General features: G+C 44.8%; 1 protein-coding gene across 3 annotated transcripts in view; it reads left to right on the plus strand.

The window, feature by feature from the left end:
• LOC138489471 (zinc finger protein ZFP2-like) overlaps positions 1 to 21,999 on the plus strand; it is a 456,038-nt gene that overhangs the window by 37,148 nt on the left and 396,891 nt on the right. For all 3 annotated transcript variants that reach the window (XM_069617207.1, XM_069617206.1, XM_069617204.1), the window contains one exon: positions 3,274 to 3,402. In XM_069617207.1, coding sequence (XP_069473308.1) covers positions 3,274 to 3,402 — 129 coding nt within the window. The remainder of the gene's footprint in view (positions 1 to 3,273; positions 3,403 to 21,999) is intronic.

The following is a 21,999-nucleotide window of genomic DNA, read 5'->3' on the forward strand; positions in this document are numbered from 1 at the left end:
ATCATGGGAGGTGATTAGAATTCCAATGTTGTACTGTCTGATAATATAAACACTACAAAAGAGGTGGACATCAGAAAGGCAGAAAGGTGGAAACCTTTCATAATGGATATGGAACTTCAGGTGGCTAATGGGTTCAGGTGGGACATGTCTAAAACTGTTTCGACATGGACTAACAGCCTTTACTCACCGACGCTTGTCTAAATCTGTCTATATGATAAGCTGTTTGACCATCTGTATCATTTTCAACTATTGGCAAACTCATTTAGTGATCATGCCGTGCTGGTCTGCACCATCACGTGGGACACGAAATTGCTGCACTTGGATAGAATTGGGGATGTAGACAACACCAGTAGAGGTAACAGATTAGTATGGTTGGATGCTAATCCTGCAAAGGAAAGAGTATGGAGTCAAGGACTACAAGTAGAATATCTGGCTACATGATCAGCTGAAGAAATCGTGTGTTGGATATCCTCACGCATGCACAACATGATGCCTATAGGTGGAAAGTTACGACCGCATAAGTATGGACATGATAAGCAGAGGCCATATGACAAGGTTATACGTGGTATGAAAATTAGGATGCGTAGAGATCTCAGAATATGTGATTGTGGTGGTCTCAGTCCTGATTGTCTACATACGGCTAAACGCCGGATTAAGAACAATCACAGAAATTGGGTCAGACGCTACTTGGTCTCTGATAATAACATCAATTGGCAACATATGTTGCGGCTGCTGATTGATGGAGATACCAAGACATTTTGGGCTAGCTTCAAATCTATTAGCAATGGTGGAAAGCATGAGCTTGTTATCCCTATTGACAGCCCAGATTGAGCTAAGTTTCATTTTATGAGTGCTTTCCCTAGATTAGGAACATGTAAGATTGGATGGATCAGTTATGCAGATGATATTATTGACTTTGATAATACCAATATTGGCATATGTAATAGTGCTGGGGCCACCTGTGATTATTCCGCAAATAATGGTCTAAAAATTAAGCTGTCTAGAACTCAATTTATGGCTGTTGGCCGTAAATGTTGCAAAGGTCATGTATCTCCTGCCCGTTGGGTAAGATAAAAAAAAAAGTAAAGTGTTGCAAATACCTAGGGCAATGAGGTATGTGGAGAAAAGAAAAAAAATAATCATATGGTTCAACAAAGTAAAAGAGTAAAAGTAATGTCCACTCTAACCGCAGTAATGTCCTTTTCCAAGAAAACGGCTGGGTACAGTCTTCTTGGCATTATTACAATCTATAAACCGAAACCTAAAGCCATATTCCTATATGCCTTGGAGACATCATATTCAGACTGGTTAGACTGGGCAGATGTCGCTGAGGGCACTATATGGAGAAGACTATTGGGGCTCACGAAGTATACCCTGGTTCAGACAGTTCATCTAGAACTGGGACTTATTTCCCTATCTGCACGCATCAAATTAAATCGAGCTACACTGTTTATGTTAAGATTATATTTGCTCGACCTGATACCATTTTGTCTATGCTCCGGGAAGGTTTGGAGGGATGTAAAATGGAAGATTTTAACAAATTTCAAGAAAAAATCTTATTATTTCTGGACAAGATAGGGTGGACTCCAAAATGGGACTATGGGGAAGGAGCACTGGTAAAATCTCTTAAGGATTCCATAGAGAAGTGGGACTGGGCTGTCAGCCACGATAAGGTGGCTAATATGAGATCATTAAGCTCCTTTGCTATGATGCCTTTTGAGTATAAAAAACGGCAAAGGTACCTAAAATTGCTGCCGTCTCCTGTGAGGATCTTCGTGATCCGACCGTGGCTGATTTTCCCACGGCCGGAAAGTTTGCATGAGAAATGTGGGAACCCCCAAAGGTTCGCTCATTTCCCATGCGAACACACGCACACAACACCTACATACCCACACCCACAACACATCCCCCACCTACCCCCTCAACACAGCCCCACCCACACCCCCAACATAAACATACCCGTGATCGGGAACCGGCGCCGCATGGTTCGTTTTTTTTTTTTTTTTTTTTTACGGGGCTGCAGGGGTTTCCCTTGCTCACTATACTGTAAAGCAGGTTTTTTTTTCCAGGTATATTATAGTGAGCGGGGTGTTGCGGGGGACACCCCTGCAGCCCCTGCAGTCTTTATATATATATATATATATATATATATATATATATATATATATATATATATATACTCACCTATAATAAAAGGTTTGAACGTTTGGTGGTAGCATTATTAGGACTTTTTGTCCATGCACACTTTGGGTTGCGGTCCGTTCGCACAATTCCCTCTGCGACATGCAGAATATTCTCTTAGGTTCAACCGTTTGAATATTCTAGAAACAAGGGGAGGGAGCATGGACTGGTATGCCGGTTGAGAAGAGGACATGTAAACTTATGTCTGGATGGTACTACGTTGGAATCGGCTAGACATGTACTCGCATGCTGTCCTAAAATGAGACCGATATATAATAAATACTTTGCTAAATTTGAGTTTGAAGAGGAGTTATACGGCTAGTGTAACATTCTGGCTAAGATGCCTCTCCAGGTATAATAAAGGGCTAATCACCGCCATTACCCAGATTTGGAAGAATGTTAACGAATATCTGCGTAAATTTGAAGAGGATGTGAAACAGTTGATCTTGAAATGTCAGTGTGATGCTATGATGTCAGCTGTTAAAGCTGTTATCCCAAGTCGAATGCCATTAGATCTCCTTGTCACTGAATGCATAGTATACATATGTTTGGATGGTTATAGCGGAATACTGTTCAGGGGCTTGATATATACGTTTTTGCCCTCAATTCTGCTTAGATACCGGTCTTTCTCCTTTATTGCAAGGTTTGATGTATTTTTTAATTTGTATTTTTAATGTAATAAGCATGTTTTTGTGATATTTTTAAATGTTATTTCATTGTTGTTCTCTTCTTCCTCCTTTCTTTTTCTGTATATGTTTATATTTGAATTTGTGTTAAAGTTTAATAACTATACACACAATAAAATAAAAAAATAAATAAATACTAAAATCATCAATGGAGGAGTTGTTTAGAGCAACAGTGATGGATGACGTATGATTAGGTTGAGCTTTACCAGTCGAAATATCAGTTCATAAAGATTGCAGGAGAGGGGAATGGGTGAATATATTTTTCTGCAGTGTTCAGCTCTGCCAAGTCTTTATTTGTGTTAACATTGCAAGTATTCAGCCAGAACTGGGGGGAAGTCGGGCTAATGATTAACTGTGTATTCCCATCAATAGGGTGGAACTCATGGAGGTTTACTTTCTACAACAGGTGACATGATTATCGATCCCGAAGAGTCATTCAGCGTAAAAGCAGAGGAAAACATACACCTGGCCCACCCTCCAGACACAGAAGCCTGCGGAAGAAAGCGAGACTTCCCCAGCCCAGCTGAAGTAGGAGGTATGGTGTCTGTGCTGTTCAAATTAAAAAAAGATCACAAGTCGCCCTCCCCCCCCCACATGGGGGGGCATTCATGAGCCCGAGCACGATGGCAGTGCCTCAATGAACTACATATAGCCGCAGGTAGAACCCTTCTTGATCCTGTGGCAAAACATGTTTATGGCTCCATACCGTAGGGCCGTGAGGTTTGGAGGTGCCTGAGGTGATTTGCTTAAAGGCTAGCTGCCCCATTGAACTGTGGCACAGGAGCAAATGCCTGGCACATTCATGTCTGGGTGATGCTGGTGTGGCTTACTGCGCAGGCTGGTGAACTGTGGAGCTGCTGTGGATCGAGACAAGGAGTGTGAGTGGTCCCAGCCTGCCTGGGCCATTACCTGTAATCGTCTTTCCCAATGGGCCGCTGCCTGAGGCATGGTGTAGCATGCCCGCATCACAGAGGAAGCTGCACACCTCTAGTGTGGCGTGTGCTTGATGAAGGCCACTCCTGTGCCTGGGACATTTCTGTATCAGCTGGAAGGTGACATATGGCTCCCATCCTATTCTCCAACCAGTGTAGTAGCTACATTGCTTTGCGGGGGAGCAGTGGTATAGAGCCCCACACTTATTTAGATGTTTTTTGTTGCCCTGATGAGCCAAGCTCTGGTAGTGTGCCACTGTGTCCGTTCTTTAGTTGAAAGGCCCTCCTTGGAATAGATTAGTGGCATCACTTCCACCGTGACCACCTCTCACAGTACTGTGCCTGCTCTATTTGTGAACTTCCTGTTATGGTCCCACTGTAAAGATCGGAGGGGGGGGTCTGTACTTCCGCTCTCTATTTGGTAGAGGAGAGACACAGAGACCCCTGCCAAGAATCTCTAATATTGGTAGTTGTGGTCGAGCAATCAAGGCCTAGCTTCTCAGGAGGTGATGCAAGCTGGTTCTTAAGTACAGTGTAGTCCTCAAGCACCCACAAAGGATTGTCCACACACTGTATCGGTTAAAACACAGTCTTTATATAATTAATATTCAAGGTCATATACACGATCACGATAACTCACTTGGTACTCTGAAAATCAACAATGGTAAATATATACAATTCTAAAGTGGTACCACTAACGTTATCAGATCTCATTAAAGTGCATACGGTCAGAATGACACACAGATCAAAATAAAGAGAAAACCAGCAGTAGAGAGAGGAAGGAAAGCAAGATGGTTGTGCATTTGGCAGAATACTGGCCCCGTACCACTAGACACAGTTCTGTGTGGAGATCCCGCCCCCCCCTCCTGGGCAACCTGTAGAAGAAAGATACAAGCCCAGTCCATATATTGTTCACACTAGACTTTCCAATAGTTCTGCAACCCCAAAGTACCTTGGCGTTGTAGTGTTCCGCGTCGGAGAACAGGTCGAGCTATGACTGTGAAGTGGCCGTGTCGTTCCTAGCGGTGCTCGTTGACAGTATGCATAAACGTCCTGCAAGGAAGAGGCGTGCGAGGCACATTGAGGTCAATAGTTCTGGACAGCAATGAGTTGAAGAACTGTGGCCCAGCAAGGGTGTTGAGTCGTCGGCGTGTCTGTGGTCTTTGAGTGGCCGGAAACCCACCGGTGGATGCTCCTCGGCGTGTCGACGGTCAGGCCTTCTCCAGCAGGATACAGCAGCGACAATGCGGATGAGAGCGTCCTTGGATCAATGAAGTTCTTAGGCAACAGGAGCACGGCGGCTCCAGTCGGCGACGGCGGTCGGCGACAGTGGTGGACAACAGTCCGGGCGCTTCTCCCTGGAGTTCCGCAGCAATCCCCGTATCGGGTCGGCAGCCTGTCGAAGGTCTGTCTACCAGGGAGCTTAGGCAAAGATCAGCTGTGCACGATGATCCCTCATAGCTCGGGAAGAGGGCGCCTTACCAGGTCCTCTCTGGGTCAGTCCTTGGGGCACAGCAGCTTTCAGATTGCGGAGGAGAGCGACAGCAATTCTTCTCGTCCAGCAGGGCTTCAAGATCAAGCTTCAGTTACTCGTCGTAGTGGACTTCAGCTTCTGAACACGATTCCTAGCAGTGACAGATCCCCAGATATACTGTTGATCTCCCATTCATTCCGCTGGGTCAAACTCAAGCATCCAATCACGACTAAGGTAATTCATGCAGGCAGGCAGCCATTCAGGCACACGGTGCATTCAGGCCATTCACTTCTCTCCAGACACTCACAACAAGTTATGTGTATTGGGACAAGACCCAGCCATTCAACACTCCAAGCTGCATTCATACCGGTTTCGGGCAGGGCTGTCTCAACCATTGTGTGAAACACCAGATACTAGACACCCACAACATAGAATGCATATTCGTCACACACTCTATTCACCCAGGTCCCACCCACAGGCGTACCCACAACATACGGTCATTGAGAAGGCTCCAGCCAGTCTGATCGGCACTTCCCCACACTACCATATACAGAACTTCTACCCAACAGCCAGTCAGGGGGAAGGGACAGAGGCAGGGCTTCCTGGGACTTCAGGAAGATCAAGGTAATAGGTGATGGAAGGCAAGAGGCCATGGGGACCATTTTGTCTCCATCAGGATTCCAATGACAGGGCCTGAGCATCCCAAAATGGAGGACGCTCAGGGCACCAGTCATTTCAGCACGGAGCTGCCACCAGCCCGTACCCTGCTCTGTGGGTCACACATAAGTGCCCAAAACATACACTAGGGGCACAGGGTTGTACTCCTACCCATGGGTGCCATAAGGGTATCCCATGGGTCTGTTCACCAAACCAAAAGAGAGAGAGCTGCACCACCAGGAGTCCCATACGAACTCCTGCGTGGAAAACACGACAGAACATACGATAAAAAGTAGTAAAGGACAAGGATACAGAGACCCTGTCCCTCCGATGCATTTCCAGCATCGCACCCACTTCCTTTGTTGTGCATTGGGAAGTGTTTGTGCCCTCCCTGTCTTATACGTGCAAGAAAATAAAACAAACACTCCCCGGACAGGGAATAAGGCAAAGAGAGCAGGCTGCGAGAGTTCAAGGAAAAGTTTATCTAGATCTCTGAGAGCGCTCTGACAAAGTTATGTTACAATACATTATATAGGTTTGCATGAGGCGTCTAACATATGATACTACGTTGGACCCGGATTGGTCAGCTGAGGTGGTGCTTTAGGTGTGGGCATCATCTCGTCCTCCTGGTTGGTTGCTCGGTTGGCGAGAGGATGAACGTCAGCCATCTGTGCTCCAGATGGTTGAAGGTCAGGGCATGGTGATACATGGTGGTCACTATCTAAGCTAACATAACTCATTCTCTATAATGCATGCACTAATTACTAGTAATTCAAAACACTCTCGGTAGTTTATCCTGTCTCTATAAAAGTCATTCAGGTATCTATATCATCTAAAACATTTAGATTATCCAAGTCACAGGTTAAGGGTCTTGACCACTATAATACAATGACCAGAGTGTAGGTTTATGTTTACAAGAATCTCAGGTATGTGGCATTTGTTAGTACTGGGTACGATATACTGCAGCAGGGGTCTAGTGTTAGTTGGGAGTCTGCGGGGTGGGCATCATGGCATGGTCAGTGGTCTGGCACATGTAAGGAATATCTTGCAGGGACACGGGGTCGAAATGGCAGTAAGTTTCCACTGGCGAGGGTGTGGGGGTAAAGACACATTTGTGATGATGGACGAGTTATGGCCTTAGTTCATGCTGGTTCACATGCAGGACAGTGATCTCAGAGGAAGAGTGATGTGTTACATTCATTAGTTGTTGCAATTACCTCCGGCTTCAGCGTGAGAATGGAGCTGCAGAGTTATCCAGTCAGAGTGAGGACGAGGGTGGGGGCCATATGCTCGGTGTGCCTGAGTGCAGAAATGAGAGGGAGAGAAGCGTTTCGTACTATCGCAGTGAGGCCTGGTTACCAAGATGGAGTCGAAAGGGGGTACTAAAATGGATGCCCTGTGTCCTGCTCAGTGGTCCCATCTATGCGAATGTCACCCAAAGTTAAGGGAAAACGTAGTTGCACTCTTTTCAATCATGCGCCAATAATAAGAAAAAAAGAAAGAAGAAATCCACTCAATTGGAATGTTTAGAAAACTGCTTCTGTATTTAGTAAGCATTAGTGCCGTCAGTGATGAGCATAGGTGCCCTATATGATTACATGTGTTTCAACGGACTGCGCCACCTTTTTCAAATCAGGGCTTGCATATGAGAAAAATTGAAAACATACAGTTGTAATTGGTCACAGTTAATGAAAAAAAATATATATATATATATTTGTTGTATGTGTCAGATGTACCACAGACATGAAGGGAGGGGTATAGGGGTGGATTCATGGGATCAACAATGTACCCATCAAAGATAATAATAAATCCATCATAAAAAGAAATGGGAGCGTGCAGGAAACACAAACGGGATAGGATGGGACAATGGAGAACAAAAACCACAAGAAAAAAGAAAAGAGAAAGAAAAAAGAGAAAGCTGTAAATTAATTTGTCTTAGGATATGTGGGTAAATATTAGTTAACAGACACGGTTGCTTTTGATTCAAATAATAGTCTTACCCAATTTAATAGATTCCTTAATGTGGAACGCTGCTTTTCAGCTTGAAAAAAGAAGTCCTTGGGATAAATCCCTGCCTGTCAAGTTAATGTGTATTTAAGTATATGCTTGATATGTAAATCACACTATAAAAGCCGAGTTGTAGTCAATGGAGAAGTAGCCTTATAATGGTTTCAAAGCATGATGCTTCGATATTAGATTATCGACTAGCCGCGAGCTACATACGTAATGCGCGTGTGTTCTCACTAGTAACATACAAAATCATAACCTGGGTTCCAGGAATATAGATGCGCTTGCTTGAATCTCCTTACGTTACGAGCGATTTGAGACACCAGGTATACTTTATCAAGTGGCTTCGAATCTCATTGTATTTGCGGGCGGTTTGTATTGGCAGGGCGTGTGCTACAAGCTTCAAAGCATATTGCTCCGGTATTGAGTTATCTGCTAGCCGCGAGCTGTATGCGGAGTGCACATTTGTTTTGACTGATAGCATACAGTTTTCTCTAGTCACTTCGAATCTCCTTACGTTACAAGCGATTTGGAATGCCAGGAATGCTTAATCTAGTCGCTTCGAATGTCATTGTATTTACGGGCGGTTTGTATTGGCTAGACGTGCGCTACAAGCTTCAGCTTACCTTTGCAGAGTATAAGTTGACAGCTCCGTACGAATCTGTTCGCGGAAAGGACCCAAAATGGCCGCTTAAGAGGTGGTTAATTTTGGTTGTCAACGCAACCACGAGAGTCATGCATTACAGAAAAACATGGGCGCCATCTTTTAGTGTCAAGGATACATACTACCAAATGTTCGTGAATGCATCAATAAAGCTCAGGGATAAATTCTAAATGGACAACCGTTGCCTATTTTATCATCACACAAAGAACTTCACAGAAACACTAATATTGTCCCAAATCATGTGTCCCAAATACTATGAACCCAATCTTATAAGCAAATTAATGTCCGGGCTGGAACAGCATACGAAATAGTTAAAGTCCTGTAATTCTTCTAATCACTGAAATATTCTCGTACACTTCAAAGTGATTATGCAAAACCTTATGTCATATAGAAACAATTGTTATGAACAAGAAAATCACACCATTAATCGTATACAGTTATTGTTTGTGTCATATTAGTCTCTACTATCCATCTGCGGAGTAAAGTAAGATTAGAATATTGGTTGGCAAGTGGTTCATATCTGATCTAGGTCTTATACGTATCAGTTTGTGTTCAAAGAAAGGAGGACATCTCATTGTCTGTGTTCAGGCCTCTATCTACTGTACGGAATTTGTATATTAATTTGGCTTCTTCTTGTTTTAGTCGCTTTACTTGATCTCCTCCTCTTGGACCAAGTGTAATCTTTTTGAGACCTAGAAATGTAATGTCTTGCTTGTTGCTGAGTTGGTGTTGCAGTTGCCAATGTGCTGCCAAAGGTAAGTTGGAGTTTTGGCTTCCAATGCTGGATAAGTGTTCACGGATTCTGATTCTCAATTCTCTGATCGTACTCCCAATGTACAGTTTCTTGCATTGGCAGATAATTCCATATATCACAAATTTAGTTTTACAATTGATAAAGTTGGAAATCCTATGTTTTGTGCCAAAGGCGTCCTCAAATACTTCAGTGTTTTCCATAGCATATTGACACATTGAGCATGTACTGCATTTACAAAAACCAACAGGCAATTGGGGTAACCATGATGTTTGTCCTGTAGGTTTGACCTCTGGTAAAAAAGAAGGACTCAGAAGATTTTTCAAAGTTTGTGCTCTCTTAAATGTTATTGAGGGGTTATCTTCAATCCAATCTTGAATGTGTGGATCCATTTTTAAGAGTTCCCAATTTTTTTAAAGAATCTTTCTTATTACAGAGTTATTGGCACAATAAGTTGTAATGAATCTGATGCAGTCTGGCTTACTTAGGTTTTGTCTATTCGAGATCATTATGTTCTCTCTTTTGAGCTTTTTTCGCTTGATTCCGGGCCTTAACAATATTTTTTGAGGCATATCCTCTGGCAAGAAAACGTGTTATCAGTAATTTGCATTCCTTATCAAAGGCTCCTTTCGCCACACAGTTTCTTTCGGGCTCTTATGAATTCCCCTTTGGGGATGTTTTTGATAACAGAATTAGAATGACAACTTGTCGCAAATAGTCGAGTTGGCCTCAGTTGGTTTTCTATATGTTTTAGTAAGAAGAACATTATCTTCTATATATATTCTTAGGTCTAGAAAGTTCACCTCTGAGGCACTGTAAGTTCCAGTAAATTGTATTCCTAAATTGTTTATATTTTCACGTTGTTGAAATACTTGCAGTAAGTCGTCATTGTCTTTCCAGATGAGGAAAACATCATCAATATATCGGTTCCATAGAAGAACATTCTCTGCGTAGTTAGGGTCTGAATAAAAGTGTTGATCCTCGTACATAGCCATAACCAAATTGGCAAGTGCAGGTGCATATTTGACTCCCATAGCTACACCACAGGTCTGTCTATAAAACTCTTTGTTAAACAGAAAAACATTATTCTTCAAAGTCAGGAGTAACATTTCTTTGAGCATCTGAATTGATTGATAGCTAGACGCTGTATCTTGTGAGAAGGCGTAGTCTATTGCATCCAAAGCTGTGTCGTGCCTAATGGAAGTATAGAGCGCTTTGACATCCCATGTTGCTAGGATGTATCCTGGTTGCCATTTCACATTCATGAGTTTTTGGAGGATTGCTGTAGTATCCTTCAGAAATGACTTGGTTAGGTTAACCTTAGGTCTGAGAATATTGTCAATATATTCAGCTATATTAACGGTTGCCCAACCTATCCCACTCAGGATGGGTCGTCCTTCTGGTATTAATTCAAACGGTTTATGAACCTTCGGTAAAAAGTAAATAGTTGGTAGTGTGGGGTTTCTAATTTCTTACGCTTGTTTCTCCTCATCTGATAAAAGACCTTGGCGGTGCCAGCATGTAATTGCTCCGAATAGTTCTTCAGTGATTGATGTTTTGGGATTAGATATTAATTTGTCATGGCATAAAGGTGTCTGCAGATGATTATAGGCCATTGTTAAATAATCTTCATGGTTCATCACCACAATTTTGCCGCCTTTATCAGCTGGTTTAATCGCTATTGTAGAGTCTTGTTGCAATTTCTGAAGAGCCTGTCTTTCTGTTATTGATAAATTATCAGATTTGTATTTGATTTTGGACAGTTTCTTTGACTTAGTCATATCAAATGCTTCATTGAGATCCTTCGTCGTTGTTTTGTAAAACACATCAATCAAGTTGTCTGGCATGAGTTGGGGTGGGAACTAAGATTTGTGTCTTATATCTTTAGGTGCAAGGCTACTTTGTTGAATCCGTAGTTCGTGTAGTGTTTCATGTATTGGTCTTTCCAAATTCTCTTCCAATGATCTGAGTAAAGGAATATAATTGAGATCTTCAATTGTAAGTTCACTTGGCATAATAGGAGTTTCTTTATGTCGGTATGTGTTTGTTACTTGAGTTGCAAACCATTTCTTGAGTTTTCTAACAAATTTAAACAAATCTATATGGACATCTGTGGTCTTGAAATTGGTGGTCGGGGCAAAAGAAAAGCCTTTATTGAGTAAGGAAATCTCATCTAAATTTAAATGTCGATCAGATAAGTTGAGAACTAGATTGTCTACTTGGTCTTCTTCGCTGCGTCTCTTGCTGCAGCTCGTGTCATTCTTCTGAAATCGTCTAATGCGTCTGGATTGCCTGGATCCACCGCTTCCACGCCTTCCCCTGGACCTGTGACTGGTTGCTGTTGTATTGTTTGAGGTGGAAGTAAAAAACTTACTTTCTTCACCCAAAGTTAACATTGCATAAGGGCAAGGGGCGTACCCACTACTGGAGGCACTTGGGCTGAGTTTTTTTACTGAGAAGTGGAGGTTACGAGGGGCCTACTGGCCCCTCGCTCCCTCACATTCCCCCCTTTCGTTACATCGAAAGTAACGAATATTTATTTTTTATTCTTTTCACTCTCCCTTCGGTAGTACTCAGCTTCTGCAACTGCTTCGTCCCATGCTGGGGTACCCTTTATTGGCATCAATGCCCTGCATACGCTTCTTAGGCTATTCCCTCTCCTTGCATATTCATCTGGTGTACATGTCATGTAGATTCCACCATCTCCATCCAAATCCACCCATACCTCTCTGTACCTGTAACGCTCACCTGACTCCCACGGAGGCGCTGGCCTGGTTCGCGCTGCTGTGACCTCTTCTAAGGTGATGCGCAGGGTTCGGAAGACGGACTGGACCGGGCCACCAAATCTGGCTTGTCTGGCTCGCAGAAGTATCCTTCTGTAGGCGAAAATAGGGGATTAACTGTCTGCGGGGTAATGCAATCAGCCTCCCACTTTCCCCTCTCACCCTCCTCAAAACCCTTCTGTGATTCCTCGTAGCGTCTCACCTTAGGGTCTGGAAGGACGAGCTCTCCATCCTGCTTCTGATGCAGGGGCGCGTTGGTATCCAGTTGTTTCACTGGATTTTCGGATTGGTGAGAACCAAACTTGCTTGGCTTCCAGGTAAGTTTTTTGATAAGAGGTTCCCCTTGTGTCCATGCATTAATGTACTAATGCTAGTGTCTTTTTCCCCCATAGGGGCCGGGGTACGGAATGCCGCGGAACAGGCACCGACCCGAGATGAGAGGTGAAATCCTTGTAGAAATCAGGTAAGTCTTTAATGAGCTTTTTTTTGGTAATGTCTTTTCATTCGCTCATTAACGCTGATGTCTCTTTTTCCCCTTAGGGGCCGGGGTCCGGAAATGCCAGGATGCGGCACGGACCCGAAATGAAGAGGGAATGAATCAACAGGTAAGTCTTAACATGGAGATTTAGCTTTCCTTATTCCCTTCTCTCTCTCACCCTTTGTTCTGGTCTTTTTTTCCCTAGGCGCTGGGGCGTGACTGCGAATCCGGATGATCGTTGCTGAACATGGAGGCGCCCTGTAAAGGTGATTGGAATGCGGCGCTGCAGCGATCGACGCGATGAGCTTTTAAATAAAAGTCTTCCTTTTCAGGATTGTCGGCGAGATGTCTCCGAGGATGCGGATTTAGCAGGTAAGGACTTTTCCTTCTTCTGTTCCCTTCTTCTCTTCCTTTGCAGGTGATCCAGGATGCTGGCAGGCACGAAGCACGTGTGGCTGTTCGGGTGGGGTTTAAATAGCCTTGGAAGAAGTTCCAGGTATGCATCCTTCCCCGACCACGCCCGGATGGTAAATTAGTCCCACAGGTAAAGTAGTTCCTTTCAGGCCTCAAGGAGGCCGGGATCCTGCAGCATGGTCTGCATCAGGTAAGTGCTCCCAAGCACTTCCATAATGAGCCTGGCGCCTATGGCGCCAGGACTGATGTCTTTTATGAGCCTGGCGCCATAGGCGCCAGGACACTGTCCAAAGGGTCCCTATATGGGGTTGCTGGGTCCTTCCTTGGGGACTGGATGTCCGCTTTCGGGGACACAGGGCTTGAACCGGCTCCCCGGGAGCGGGCATCATGACAGCACAACCCCCCCGAAACCCCCCCACCCAAGGCCCCTCCCAAGGTTGTTCCCTCCGGGGGTTTTGGTTTGTCTGGGAAGAGTCGGTGGAATTTCCTGACTAATCGAGGTGCATGCACATGGTCGCTGGGTTCCCATGACCTCTCCTGAGGTCCGTACCCCTTCCAATCAATTAGGTAGAACAGTTTTGACCTAAACATTTTTGAGTCTAAAATGTTCTTCACTTCGAATTCGGGCTCCCCATCTATTAGAATAGGTTCTAGAGGTTTGAGTAGTCGGGTTCCGGGTACCACTGGTTTCAGAAGTGAAACAGGGTGAATTTGCATACTAGCTGGTAAATCAAGTTTAACAGCCACTGGGTTAATTATTGCCGTAATAGAATAAGGTCCCAGATATTTTGGGTTAAAAGTTCGAGGCCCTTTGAGTGGTAAATGTCTGGTAGCTAACCACACTTGATCCCCAATCTGATACGGAGGTGCTTCACTCCGATGTAGATCAGCATTCTCCTTGTATTTTCTCTTGGCTTGTTGTAAATGCGTAGTTGCCTCTTTGAAGGCTTGGGTAATTGTAGAATGCAGATGTTCTACTGCAGGCATTCCGAGGTTCTGAGGTGAGTCAAGGTTTGAGGTTCGAGGGTGATGCCCCAACAAAGTATAAAAAGGACTGTGGCCAGTTCCAGAGTGTACCGAATTATTATATGCGTATTCGGCTATCCAAAGAATGTCTTTCCAGTTGCTTTCAGATTGCTGTAACATACACCGTAAGTATTGCTCAAGGGTCTGATTTGTCCTCTCGGTCTGACCATCGGTCTGAGGGTGGTGACTGGTCGTTAATCTTACGTCGATCTGCGCCATTTGACAACATTTGCGCCAGAAGTGGGAAATTAATTGGCTTCCCCGGTCAGAGATTAGTATAGATGGGAATCCATGTAGCCGAACAATATTTTCGAGGAATTCTTTGGCTAGGACAGAAGCTGAAGGTAAACCTTTCAAAGGAATAAAGTGGGCCATTTTGGAAAACAAATCCACAATTACCAGAATAGTATTGTACCCCGAACAAGGAGGCAGGTCCGTAATAAAATCCATTGATAGGGTGTGCCAGGGTGCTGGCGGTATGTCTAGAGGTTGAAGGAGACCGGCTGGTCTTTTCTTTTGACTTTTATTTTGGGCGCAAACACCACAGGACATCACAAAAGATTTAACATCTTTTCGCCAAGAGGGCCACCAAAATTGTCGTTTCACCTTTTCCTCTGTCTTGGCAATACCGGGGTGTCCCTCTATTAATGCATCATGATAACCGGAAATAACTAGTTCGTGTAATTCCTTATGTGGCAGGAATAAGCGTCCTTGGAAATAAGGTAAACAATTATCTATGGTAAAGTCTGATCCCTTTTGTATCCAATCCTGTAAGGTTGTACGGTCCAGGAGTTGTTTCACTCTGGCTTGAATGTCTTCAAGCGTCTGTAACGAAGTCATGCCTAGAATCCTCTGTTCGGGAATTATTGGTACTGGTTCTGAGTTTGTATCAGATTCTCCCATTCCAATTCGGGATAAGGCGTCTGCCTTGCCATTCTTGCAACCAGGTCGATAGATAATCACAAAATCAAATTCAGTGAAAAACAAAGCCCATTCGAGCTGCCGTGATGACTGAACCTTGGCGGTTTTCAAATACTGTAAATTCCGGTGATCAGTGATCACTGTGATGGTATGTCGAGCGCCAAGCAGATAATGCCGCCAGGCTTTAAAAGCGGACTTAATGGCTAACAGTTCTTTGTCCGTGATTGCATAATTAACCTCGGGTGCCGAGTTTTTTCTGGACCAAAATGCTACGGGATGCAGTTGGTTGGTTTCGAGATCTCTTTGGGACAGGACAGCTCCCATGGCTAGGCTGGATGCGTCAGTCTCGACGACATAAGGGAGATCTGGACGCGGGTGTTTCAATATAGGTGCGGAGGTAAACTTAGCTTTTAAATCCTGAAAGGCCTGCTCGGCTTCTTCAGACCATTCAAAACATTTATTTTTCCTCAAGAGTGCAGTAATGGGTTGTACCACGCGTGAAAATTCCGGGATAAACCTGCGATAGAAATTGGCAAAGCCGAGCATGCTTTGAACCCCTTTTACAGAGCTATGTGATGGCCATTTGAGGATGGCATCTGCTTTTCTTGAGTCCATTCGGACTCCTTTGGGTGTCAGGATGAAACCTAGAAACTCGACTTCTGTGGTATGGAAAACACATTTCTCCAATTTAGCAAATAGTTTGTGTTGGCGCAGTTTTTCAAGTACTGCCCTGACGTGTTTTCTGTGATCAGATTCCGAAGAGGAGTACACCAGAATGTCATCGATATATACGACAACACAAACATCGATGATTTCCCGAAGGACATCATTCATGAAGTATTGGAAGGCAGCCGGCGCGTTACACAATCCGAAAGGCATCACCTGGTACTCGAATAATCCGTATTTAGTACGGAAGGCAGTTTTCCATTTGTCGCCTTCTTTAACTCGTACCAGATGATAAGCTCCCCGGAGATCTAACTTGGTGTATATGCAAGCGTCCTTCACCTGGTCAAGGAGTTCAGGGATCAGAGGCAGAGGATAACGGTTTTTAACCGTTATCTGGTTCAATGCGCGGTAATCGATACAAGTTCTAAGGTCGCCTTCTTTTTTGGGCACGAAGAACAAAGCCGAGGATGCCGGGGACTTTGACGGGCGAATAAAACCATTAGCTAGGTATTGATCCAAATATTGTCTCAAATGCAGATTCTCAGGTTCGGTAAGGGCATAAATCCTGCTACAAGGGGGTTGTGCACCGGGCACCAGATCGATTTGGCAATCGTACGATCTGTGAGGAGGTAACGTGTTGGCCTGTTCCTTTTGGAAGACGTCCTGAAAGTCTTGGTATTCCGGAGGTAGTTGCATGGAGGCAGAGGTTACAGATGCTAGATTAATCTTCAGGTTTTCTGGGTAGCAGGTTTGTGTACAATCCGGGAAGGTTATTCTCTTAGCTCGCCAATCAATTCGAGGATTATGTGTCTCTAACCAAGGGATTCCAAGAATAACCTGAAACTGTGGAGCCTTGATTACATCAAACACAACACCCTCCCGATGGCCGTCGGGACCAATAAGAGTCACCTCCGTAGTGGAATGTGTTACCGGTCCAGAGGCAATTTCAGTTCCATCGACTGTGGTGATGACATCTTTGCTGGTTTTAGGACGGAGAGGGAGGTTAATCCTAGAGACCAATTCACGATCCACATAGTTTCCAATAGCCCCACTATCGATGTATGCCTTTATTGCATGCAACCGCTTAGGCTGTTCTGGATCTACGAGAACCATTGGCACAATGAAATGCGAGGTCTGAGAGTTAGTTTTCAAGCTCGGCAAGCGGACCCCTACACTTGTCGGGCGGAGTCGTTTCCCGAAACAGAGTCTTCATGGTTTTTATCAGCGGCTCCTACCGCCTTTCGGGGTGGTTTTGCCGGGCAATCTCGTAGAAAGTGTCCAGAATTCCCACAATAAAGACATAATTTTAACTGCCGCCTCCTTTCACGTTCCTTTTGAGTTAAGGGTCCTTTAACCCCTCCAATTTGCATAGGCTCAGAGACATCACCTCCCTTGGGATTAGCATGGGTCTTGACCAACACCCGGGTCTCAAACCTGGACCGATCTGCTTTTCTGTTTTGAAGTCTGTGATCCAATTGGACCACTAAGTCTATATACTCTGTGCATTCTTGGGGCGGATTTACAACTTGGGCCAAGACATCTTTAAGTTCTCCGCGTAGGCCTCGATAAAACAACGTGACTCTTTTATCCTCTGGCCATCCCGTTTCCACAATTAGTCTATTAAAGGTTGCAATATAGGATAGGAGGTCCTGATTGCCCTGTCGCAGGGATAGAAGTTCATCATCCAGAGCCTGCCCCTGAGAGTGTCGAGCAAATAACCTTTCCATGCTTGCTTGAAACCTTTGAAAATCACGGAGAATCGGGTCATCTTGAGTAACCAGTGGAACTGACCAATCGGCAGAGCAGCCGCTGAGATATGACAATACAAAGGCTACCTTGGTCTGATCATTAGGGAAGGCCCCAGGTCTGCATAGGAAGTGCAAACGACACTGATTCATGAATACGGCGAATCGTTTGGGGTCCCCAGCAAAGCGTTCGGGTGGGGCCAGCGGCATGTTTCCAGGTAGATTAATCTGCACAGGGTTACTGGAAACCACAGGAGCGGGGTTCCCTCCGGAACCGGGTAGAGGAGTTTGCCCAGCTTGACCTTGCAAAAGCTGTCTGGCCAGGTCATCGGTTCTTTCCTTTGATATTATTAATTCCCTCCTGAGGGCATTAGTCTCTTGACGAGCGGCATGTACTTCGGCCCGTAATTCCCCCAGTAATTGGGCCAACTGATCAGTCTCAGAACTTTCCATAGCGCCTGGGGGGGAATTTGTAGGAAGGCTTCGCGTTCTGTAACGCTCACCTGACTCCCACGGAGGCGCTGGCCTGGTTCGCGCTGCTGTGACCTCTTCTAAGGTGATGCGCAGGGTTCGGAAGACTGACTGGACCGGGCCACCAAATCTGGCTTGTCTGGCTCGCAGAAGTATCCTTCTGTAGGCGAAAATAGGGGATTAACTGTCTGCGTGGTAATGCAATCAGCCTCCCACTTTCCCCTCTCACCCTCCTCGAAACCCTTCTGTGATTCCTCGTAGCGTCTCACCTTAGGGTCTGGAAGGACGAGCTCTCCATCATGGTTCTGATGCAGGGGCGCGTTGGTATCCAGTTACTTCACTGGATTTTCGGATTGGTGAGAACCAAAATTGCTTGGCTTCCAGGTAAGTTTTTTGATAAGAGGTTCCCCTTGTGTCCATGCATTAATGTACTAATGCTAGTGTCTTTTTCCCCATAGGGGCCGGGGTACGGAATGCCGGGGAACAGGCACCGACCCGAGATGAGAGGTGAAATCCTTGTAGAAATCAGGTAAGTCTTTAATGAGCTTTTTTTGGTAATGTCTTTTCATTCGCTCATTAACACTGATGTCTCTTTTTCCCCTTAGGGGCCGGGGTCCGGAAATGCCAGGATGCGGCGCTGACCCGAAATGAAGAGGGAATGAATCAACAGGTAAGTCTTAACATGGAGATTTAGCTTTCCTTATTCCCTTCTCTCTCTCACCTTTTTGTTCTGGTCTTTTTTTTTAACCTAGGCGCTGGGGCGTGACTGCGAATCCGGATGATCGTTGCTGAACATGGAGGCGCCCTGTAAAGGTGAGTGGAATTGCGGCGCTGCAGCGATCGACGCGATGAGCTTTTAAATAAGTCTTCCTTTTCAGGATTGTCGGCGAGATGTCTCGGATGCGGATTTAGCAGGTAAGGACTTTTCCTTCTTCTGTTCTCTTCTTCTCTTCCTTTGCAGGTGATCCAGGATGCTGGCAGGCGTGGCAGAAGTCAGGATGCAGGAGCAGACACGGTGAGCGTCCAGCTGCTAGATGCAGAACAACGCGAAGCACGTGTGGCTGTTCGGGTGGGGTTTAAATAGCCTTGGAAGAAGTTCCAGGTATGTATCCTTCCTCCAATCAGGTATGTATCCTTCCCCGACCACGCCCGGATGGTAAATTAGTCCCACAGGTAAAGTAGTTCCTTTCAGGCCTCAAGGAGGCCGGGATCCTGCAGCATGGTCTGCATCAGGTAAGTGCTCCCAAGCACTTCCATAATGAGCCTCGCGCCATAGGCGCCAGGACACTGTCCAAAGGGCCCCTATATGGGGTTGCTGGGTCCTTCCTTGGGGACTGCATGTCCGCTTTCGGGGACGCAGGGCTTGAACCGGCTCCCCGGGAGCGGGCATCATGACAGTACCATTGTAGTTCTCTTGGTTCTTTTATTGTTGTGTGGGGCAAATTATCAACCCTATCTCCGTATTGCCTGTAAATGGCTGTCATTCGGTACTGTGGCATAGTGTATTCCCCAGTTCGCATTTGTGCATCTATCATAGTGGCTACCGTTGTCGGTCGGCCCATTGTTACCATCATCATAGCTGAGGTAGGCATGCTCTTTTCACAGCACCGGAGTCCCAGTTGGCACACACAGAAGAATAGGAGCACAAAGACGATGATAGGGACGAGTATTTTCATGGCCACATTCACCCATGATAGTATCCAGCTGAACATATTGTCGAACCATGTGCTTTCCTCTGCTCCTCCTTCATTTCTCATCCTCTCTCCTAAATTATGCACTGCTGTTATCGCATGTGAGAGTGTCCCGTTATCAGCATCTTCAGTTGGCACGAATGTGCAACAGGCCACCCCGAATTTTCGGCAAACACCACCGTCCATCGCCGTGAGGAGATCTAAGACATATTTGTTTTGCATCGTCATCAGGTGTATTGCGCGGAGCTCTATTTTTATAACATTGAACCCTTCTTCAGTGTCGTTAGCTAGTTGGATGAGCTCCCAGCGCACTATCTGCAACCATTTGACGTTTGTTCGTGCTTGGAGTCCTGGAACAAGGAGTGATGCGAAAAATGTCTCTGCAGACGAAAAGAGCGTGTACTTCTGCGGAATCTCAGCAAGGAGTTTTGAGGATTCTGATGAGATGTAATTGGAGGATCTCTTACTTCGTGTTAGTTTTTTCTTTAGTTCATATTCTGACAATAGTTCATACGCTGGAGCTTCTGTTATCATTAGTTGGGGCGCTGCCAATGGTTCAGCCGATTGCGCTGCCGATATGCCAGCCGATTCTCCTGCTGCTCCTTGGATATGACTCTCTGGTATTACCATCAGGGCTGTGTGGAGGGTGGCTAAAGCACAAGTTCCTTTCCACGATGTGGGGAGGTGCAGGTAAGCTTGTTTGCTGCAAATCCAATACATGTCCATTAGTGCTGCGGTACCTTTCTTCATGTCGGGTATGATCACTGTCTTGTTGCGCTTTCTTACCTCCCCCATGTTTATTTTCCCGTCCCCATGGAAGCATAGTTTTTATGTGGCACTTCCTTCTGTATTTTTATAGGTTTTTCCAATGCTGTGACCCAGGTTAGCTTTGTTACGTGCTGCGACCAGATAGGGGTGCATATGTATTTTATCCATTGGAATGTGTCATCAGGTAGACCTCGCAATGCTTCTGCCATGCACTCGATAGTTTCATTGTGCCACTTATTTTCTGCATACCTCGACCCTTTGATGATAAGAAATGGTTCTTTGACACAAATTACTCCCTGACGTCTGCTTGTGTACGTTCTTTCGTTTTCCAGCTTTTCCATTGTAACAGTGTGTGCCTGGAACTAGCTCTTTATCCTACACAAAACTAAATGAATCAAACATTGGGCCTCCGACAAGGGCACTTCCTGTGGTACCAACATTTTCAGTGTTTCTGATGCATGCGGGATGAGTGAACAGACATAACAGCTTTCATTTGTTGCTTGTTTCGCCGTAGCACTCATGTCTGAATACCATTTGTTTTATTGATCTGGGTGGCGAGGGTCCTCTATTTCATCTAACCCCAGGTCATGATAAATATCATATCTTTTCCCTTCCATTCCCCTTTTTCTTCTCCTTTTTCCCCCAATTTTACTATTTTCCACTTTTTGGTAATGTATTGGGAACATTCCAACCCAGGCAGTATCATTGTTGTTCAATATGGCATGTGTGTTTTCATCAGTAGCAGCGGCGTAATATGAGGTAGGGTTGATGGTTGCCCGTGCATACATACTTGTGTTTATTACATCATTCGGCCAATAATAGTCGCCATCATATATGTTCAATTCAAAATCATTTCTTATATTTATACTTGGATGTGCCACTGAAACATTTGTTGGATCTATAGTGGCCCATTTTGAAGGTTGCATTACATCAGTATCATTAGCATCAATGTCATATGTTTCTTTCCAAATTGTCTTGACTCCAGTCCATATTAAGTGCGAGCCTTCTCGTATCAGGTTAGCTCCACTCCCCCCCACCCCCCGTGCATGTCATTAACCAAGGATAGCAGTGTGTAATACCACACCATAAAAAACAGCATTACTGAAAACAAAACTGCAGCACATTTTAAAATGCATTCAACATTGCTAAACCTATTAGCCCTAATGGCGTCCCTATCGCTATCTAGCATTAATTGGTTCTCCGCGATTGTTGTTTGTTGGGCCATTTGTCACCTAAAGGGGTGATGCAAATTTGTTAAGTCATCACAATATATACATATATTTATGTTTCAAATTTTTATTTAAACATCGTTTTCATTCTCCTTTTGCTCGTTATTATTTACACATTCATTTCAGTTGAGCTTTTTGTGCAAGAAAGGGAGAAAGGAAAAGAGAGAGAGAGAGAGAGAGAGAGAGATTAAAAAGGACAACAATAAAAGGCATTTCATTAATTTCATTTTTGCAGTGTCATTACTTCTCAATTTCATTTGTTGTATTATTTGCACGTTCCTGTTCACTCTGAAGGATTGCACTATCGTGTGCCCTTCTCACATCTGAGAGGTGCACCCAATATTTCAATCCTTTTACCTTCACTGCAGTGGGTTTACTGTATATGACCTCGTAAGGACCGTGAAACCTAGGTGAATTCCATCTCCTTACAAAACTGCGAACATAGACCTATGCTC

The sequence above is a fragment of the Ambystoma mexicanum genome, chromosome 9, assembly GCF_040938575.1.
Source record: "Ambystoma mexicanum isolate Mex_15411 chromosome 9, UKY_AmexF1_1, whole genome shotgun sequence".
NCBI lineage: Eukaryota > Metazoa > Chordata > Amphibia > Caudata > Ambystomatidae > Ambystoma > Ambystoma mexicanum.